General features: G+C 31.8%; 1 protein-coding gene across 1 annotated transcript; it reads right to left on the reverse strand.

The window, feature by feature from the left end:
• Positions 1 to 1,971: 1,971 nt before the first annotated feature.
• Positions 1,972 to 2,603, reverse strand: LOC114759516 (non-specific lipid-transfer protein 2-like). The gene has a single exon (XM_028948704.1). The coding sequence runs from the start codon at positions 2,543 to 2,545 to the stop codon at positions 2,252 to 2,254; it is 294 nt and encodes a 97-aa protein (XP_028804537.1). The 5' UTR covers positions 2,546 to 2,603; the 3' UTR covers positions 1,972 to 2,251.
• Positions 2,604 to 6,266: the final 3,663 nt, after the last annotated feature.

Genomic DNA, 6,266 nt, shown 5'->3' on the forward strand with positions numbered 1-6,266 from the left:
CTCTCTCTCAACTTTTAATAAGAGTAAATGTGGGGAAAAAAACTAGTTAATTTAATATATTTTTTGGTTTGCGAGTTTAGGATACAAGTGACTTATAATAAGAAACAGAATGGTATAGTGTATATTAAATAGAGATAAAATTAAAAAGTTGTTAAATTTTAAATGAGAATTAATAAAATTTAAGTTTTTTCTTAGCTTGTATAAAATATGTTAGAAGTAATTTATAAATAGGAGGAGGAGTAAGTTGAAATATTAATCCAAGCCCTAATTCCCTCCTAGGTTGTTTCACTTTTGTTTTGAAAAAACAAATTCATACTCCTTAGGAGCACAGACAAACACGCACCCGCAAACACATATATTTAATTTTCTTTTTTGTTACAAAAAAAGTTTAGGTGAGTTGAATTCCGGGAACTCACCAAGGCAGTTAGATTCGAACTCACGATCTTGTGGGTTATGAGCCAACTCTTTACCATCTGGACCAACTCTTGTTAGTACATATATTTAATTTTTAAATATTCATTATAATTCAATTCTTACATATCCAATGTAAAATTTCGTCCCACTTCCCCACTTAAATTTGACCCATTAAGATTTTTAGTGCAATTCATAATGTCCTACAACATTAATTCACCATCATGTCGCTAACCTAACTTTCCATTATCTTTGGGGTTACTTTTTCCTGCTTTTCTTATCAATTTGATTAATTTGCTCCTGTTTTTCAAAGCTCTCATGGATGAGTATATGATTAGATATGACTTTTAGCATTTTCTAAATAAGTCTTCTTTGAAAGTTGGTGCATTGGGTTTTCATTGATATTATGGAACCAAATTTGAGTAGCTGATGATTGTGATTAAATAATCTGGATCGTTCAAATTTAATTAGATGACTTGGATTTTAAATTTTTTGAATAATAAATTTATTTTTCAAAATAGTCATAAGATTCTATTATTTTAATATTTTGCATCTATCAAAATAAAATATTATTAAACATACAATAATTAAATTAAAAATTAAATATGAATGATCTAAAATTAATTTAAATGGGCAAATTAATACTCCCTCTCATCCATAATATAGAATGTTAGTTAAGTTTTATAACAAATCAAGAGATGTTAGTTAAGTTATTAAATATGTTTCAAATTAATAAAAGTTATCTATTTTACTCTTATTAAAGGATGTGATACAAAAATTCTCTCATATTTCTTCTGCATTTAAAATTCTCTCTCCTCCTTATGACAAGGGGTAAAAGTAAAAAAATATCATTAATTACATTGTCAACCTCTTATGCTTTGGATCAAAGTTTTTTCCCTAAAAAACTTTTTATATTAGGGAGAATTGCAATTAGGTTTCATCCAAGGGAATTAAATACAAAAAATCCCTTGAAATCATGAAATTATTTTGAAGTCTCAAGGGACTTTTTTGTAATAAATTTTATTTATTTAATTACCAAATTACCTTTCTTTTTTTTTTTAAATTTGTGTTGACAACTGAAAAAGCAGTGGTTGACAATTTAGGGTATAATGATTGACAATTATCGCGGTAGGTTTGACAACACATATTACAAAATGTAACGCATAAGTTGTCAAACTTGTCGCGATAGTTGTCAATCCTTGCACCCTAAGTTGTCGATCACTGCTTTTTCAGTTATCAATACAAACTTAAAAAAAAAAAAGGAAGAAGGGTAATTTGATAATTAAACAAATGAAATTTATTGTAAAAAGGTTTCTTAGAACTTCAGAATAATTTTATGATTTCAAGAGACCTTTTTATATTTAATTCTCTTAGGTGAGACCTAATTGCAATTCTCCCTTTATATTTTGTACAGAAGGAGGAGCGAGTACTAAGTACTATTTTTTTTTACCCTAAACATCTAGGTCCTTTTTGGGGATTTTTCTTCAATTTTCTCGTTAAAAAATAACTATCCAAAAGGATTAAAGTGCAAATTAAACTTTTAAACAAAATAATTCATAATTATAAGTTAACCAAACTTTCTTGTACTTTTACCTTATTGCAATTGAAACGTAATACAGTCACCACAATTTAACGCTTTAGCCAAAAATAAAACAAAGAGTCACAAGATGTGAACTGCTTCTCATATTCATTGTCCAAGCTATAACCATCTTGAACACGACATATTTAAATATTCACATAGGGAATATTTTTTTCTGAAATTATTCCTTAGACATTTATGCAGATACTAATTGATATCGATGACACTTACGACCATAAACCTTAATTTTTTTTTCCTAACTCAACAGGAAGGGAAGGGAACTCCGCAAGAAGAAGCAACCTTCTTGGCGCCAGGAGAGTTAACATACTGCCTCAGACTAGGGTTCTTGAGGTACCCACACAGACATGGCTTCTGCTCCTTCAGCTTCTGGCAGCACTGGCTCGACGGCGGAGAGGAAGACGTTATTGCTCCGATGCAGGGACTCAGAGCAGCCGGACTGCAAGTCACCGCCTCAGCCATGTGTGGCAGCTCCGCCGCGGCAAGGATCACCAGCACCACCGCTATCACCATCAGGCTCACACCCATCTTCTTCATCTTTGCCGTTACCCGGGCAACCTTCCCACCTTTCTGCGTGATTCACACGCACACTACTGTGATTTTAATTTGGTCTTTTTGTGCACTGATCAAGTGGTGAACATAGGAGTCATCTATGGCAGTTTATATAGAAAGCGAGAGCGTGGGGTTTGGTTTAGTGCGGTGGTGTGTTTAATTTTGATAATGGTGATATATACCCAGCTGCATTAAACACAATTTTTTATTAATTTCCCCTAAATTACTTATTTTAATATTGGTTAAATTGTATAAAATGTTCCTCAATTTTATGTTATATTTAAATGACTTCTTTAACCTTTAGGCCATACATGGGTCTTAATTTTGATGGATGGGGAATGGGAATGGGAAATTGGGATAAGGAGTGGGATTGAATTTTAAAATTATATTGGGTATGGAGTAATGTTTGGACAGAATAATTGCATTAATTTTATTTTTAAATTATTATAAGCTGTCAAAAGACTAGAAGAACTTCGTTATTAGAAAAACCCTTGTTATTTGGTGGGAAGGGAGCACATTTTGGCATGAAGAATCCCAATCTCAGGATTAAATTTTGATTACCACCTTCCTCATGGTATTTGCCCAATCCCAAGTAATAAGAACTATCTACCATACTAAATATTCATTTAGTGAATTTTCTCAATTTCAATTGCAATTCCTACCTTGGCCTTAAAACTTTGCAATGAACCTTTCTGAAGTCTTACATTTATGTATATAACTCTTGTGCTATTAGTTTTATTCATTATTTATATGCAAATAGCTTAAAGTTTAAATGGCATGTATGCATATGACTCAAACTTTGAAAGGGTTATGTATATACACAAAAATAATGTTTAAAAAGGTATAAAATTGATGGTTTGGGGTTATCTGCATAGCTTGAAAGGGTAGAGAGTTTTATTATTAGAAGTTTAAAAAATTAAGGAGCTTATCTGTACATAATTCTGAGTTAGGCTAGCTTTAATATTTGAAACTCGTTACGCTGTCTTTCTCTCTGAATACGTACTTTTCTAATCTCCTATTTCACGCACAAAAAAAACAATGTGATTACATTTAATTTTTCTTTTAAGTTGGCATTGACTGATGTCAACGAACTCTATACATTTCAAAACTTGATGTAAGACTTTCTTAAACTTCCATTGTCTTCATAAAAGAACCACTTCTACATTAATTAATGAATGTTGAAGCTGAGATGTCAGTCACTCTTCCATAAACATTTTAGAAGCCACAATGCCATTTATTAATTCAAAGATTTTTTTTTCACTTAAATGTGCCACGTGTCAATAAAACTAGCCTTTCTATAACCTCTCACTCATAAAGCTTGTCAATATCATAAACAATTAACACTACTACAATGAAGACATTTTACTTTTGTTTTGGATGACCTTTTACTTCTTATATTTGTCACTTATTTTCAAAGTACTCATCCACCTATGATCCATTGTGTTAGTACTTAATTCAAGACTAAATTGAACAAGGAATTTTGAACAATTTAAGACTAATTCAACTCAATTTAAGAAAAAAACCCTAAAACAATTCAAAACTAATGATGACAATTTAATACAATTCAGTGAAATTCCAACAAAATCAAACCAATTTAAGACTAAATTCAACAAGCAATTTTGAATAATTTATGACTAAATTCACTAGTTTAATCTAATTCAGCTCAATCTTAATAAAAATAAAACAATTAGCAAATCCAATTCCAACAAATTCAAACCAATTCAACACTAATTTTAGCACTTTAATCTAATCCAACTCAATGCTAACCAAAATAATGCAAATTCAAGACTAATGATAACAATTTTATCCAATTAATTAAGCTCAATTATTTAATCCAACAATTTAAAGCAATCCAACATATAAAAAACTTACCAAAATTTTCAACCTTACAATCCCAACCACAATTTTCAAGCTTACTCATTTTCAAAAAAATTTGCCAAAGCTTCCTTTTGAGATAACACATCCAAAAAAACATCAACTTGCTATTAAATAAACCTTTCAAGATCATAATAGCTATATTACCATTCTAATGCAATACCAACATATGAAAATTCTCTTAGACATTTTGACAAACACCTTGTGTGCATTAATATTCAAACAAGTTTAACAAATTTCTTAATCTTCAAATCTATTACCCAACCAATGTGTACAAGTTTAAAACTTTGTAAATACAATTCAAGATTCAGCAGCAACTTACACAAACCCACGTTCCATTTGCAGCACATATAGAATAACCAAAAGGAGGAAGATTGCTCTTAAACTTACCTTATTCAGTAGAGCTATCAAAGAAGGGAGAGTGTAGATGTGGCGTCAACTTAGAGGGGAGAAGAGACGACGCAGGTGAGTGTGGCTTTAACGGCGACCTTCTTTGTTTAGTGGAGTCGCCGACTTGGAGAGGGAGAATAACAGACTTGGAGGAGATGTCGTCGTCATCGTCTTGCAGAGGAGAGAAACGCTACACTGGAGACGTAGCTCCAGCAACCTTTGTTTTTTGTGGAGATGGGAAGAAGAGGCGACGGACTAAGAGCATTAGTTATGGTCGCCGAGGGAAGCAGTAGAGATGGGAGGAAGAGGCGATGCAGGAATGAAAATGGGAAGGGAGGAAGATATTCGCGGGCTGCGCAGATTAACTAGGGTAATTTAAAAAAAAAAAAATCAGGCCCCTTCTCATTTGTTTTAATAAAACAGATGAGAAGGAGCCTGTTCTCCTATGTTTCATTAGTAATAGACGAGAACTTGTCGTCTGTTACTAAGAATAGACAAGAACTTCTCGTCTATTACTAATAGAACGGATGAGAAGGTCTATGTTCTCAACTGTTTTACACAACAGATGAGAACATGGAGCTTATTCTTGGCTGTTTTACTCAAACAGATAAGAATACTCACTTTTTCTCCTCCGTTTTCGTAAGCAGATATGAATGGGGGAGATACAAAGTATGTTTTCTTGTAATGTAATACCCTGAATCGTATGAAACAAAATGGGTAGCCATTGGTTAATTTTAACATTGCCTATTACTATTTTAGTTCCGTAACATATATGGAAGCTAGTTGGGGCAGAGGACTGCGTGCTAAATATATCATCTTAATATACTTTATCTCTTATATATACTAATTTATCTAATTTGTAAACTGATATATAATCTAAACTATTTTAAGAAAATCAGATCACATTTATTATAATCAACTAATTTATTTTATTTATTTATTCTATATATCCAATTAGAATTTTATTCTCCTGAGTTACTTGGTATGAGTTTTGGTGCTAAACAAATTATATTGATGAGTACTAACACCACCTAGATCTAATTTAGATGGTTTGAATTTAGTTTTTTTCCCACTTTTATTCTTTTAAAAAATTATTTAAATATGTATAGAATTTAAAACAAAATATAATATCTTAATTGTCAGTTTTTCAAAACAAAATATTTGAAAATAAAAATAGATTTATGAACTGTTGAAATTGTTAAATAGTTGATATTTCCCTATAACGATGAGCACTGAAATGAAACCGGTCCTGAGTTAGTTTGAGTCTTGTTGCCACGGATGGATGCATGATGAAGAGGATGCCATGGATGTTGCTCTCTCGCACGCTTCTTCTTCTTCAGTGAAGTGGAGGGTTTGCTTCTGGTATGTGGTGCGATTTATTAGTGCAGAGCAACTTAGGTTTGCGATTAGGGGGAAGAAGGCATAGCAAATTTAATGGGGA

Source organism: Neltuma alba, unplaced genomic scaffold (assembly GCF_004799145.2).
Source record: "Neltuma alba isolate B1F8T4 unplaced genomic scaffold, ASM479914v2 tig00010857_pilon, whole genome shotgun sequence".
NCBI classification, from domain to species: domain Eukaryota; kingdom Viridiplantae; phylum Streptophyta; class Magnoliopsida; order Fabales; family Fabaceae; genus Neltuma; species Neltuma alba.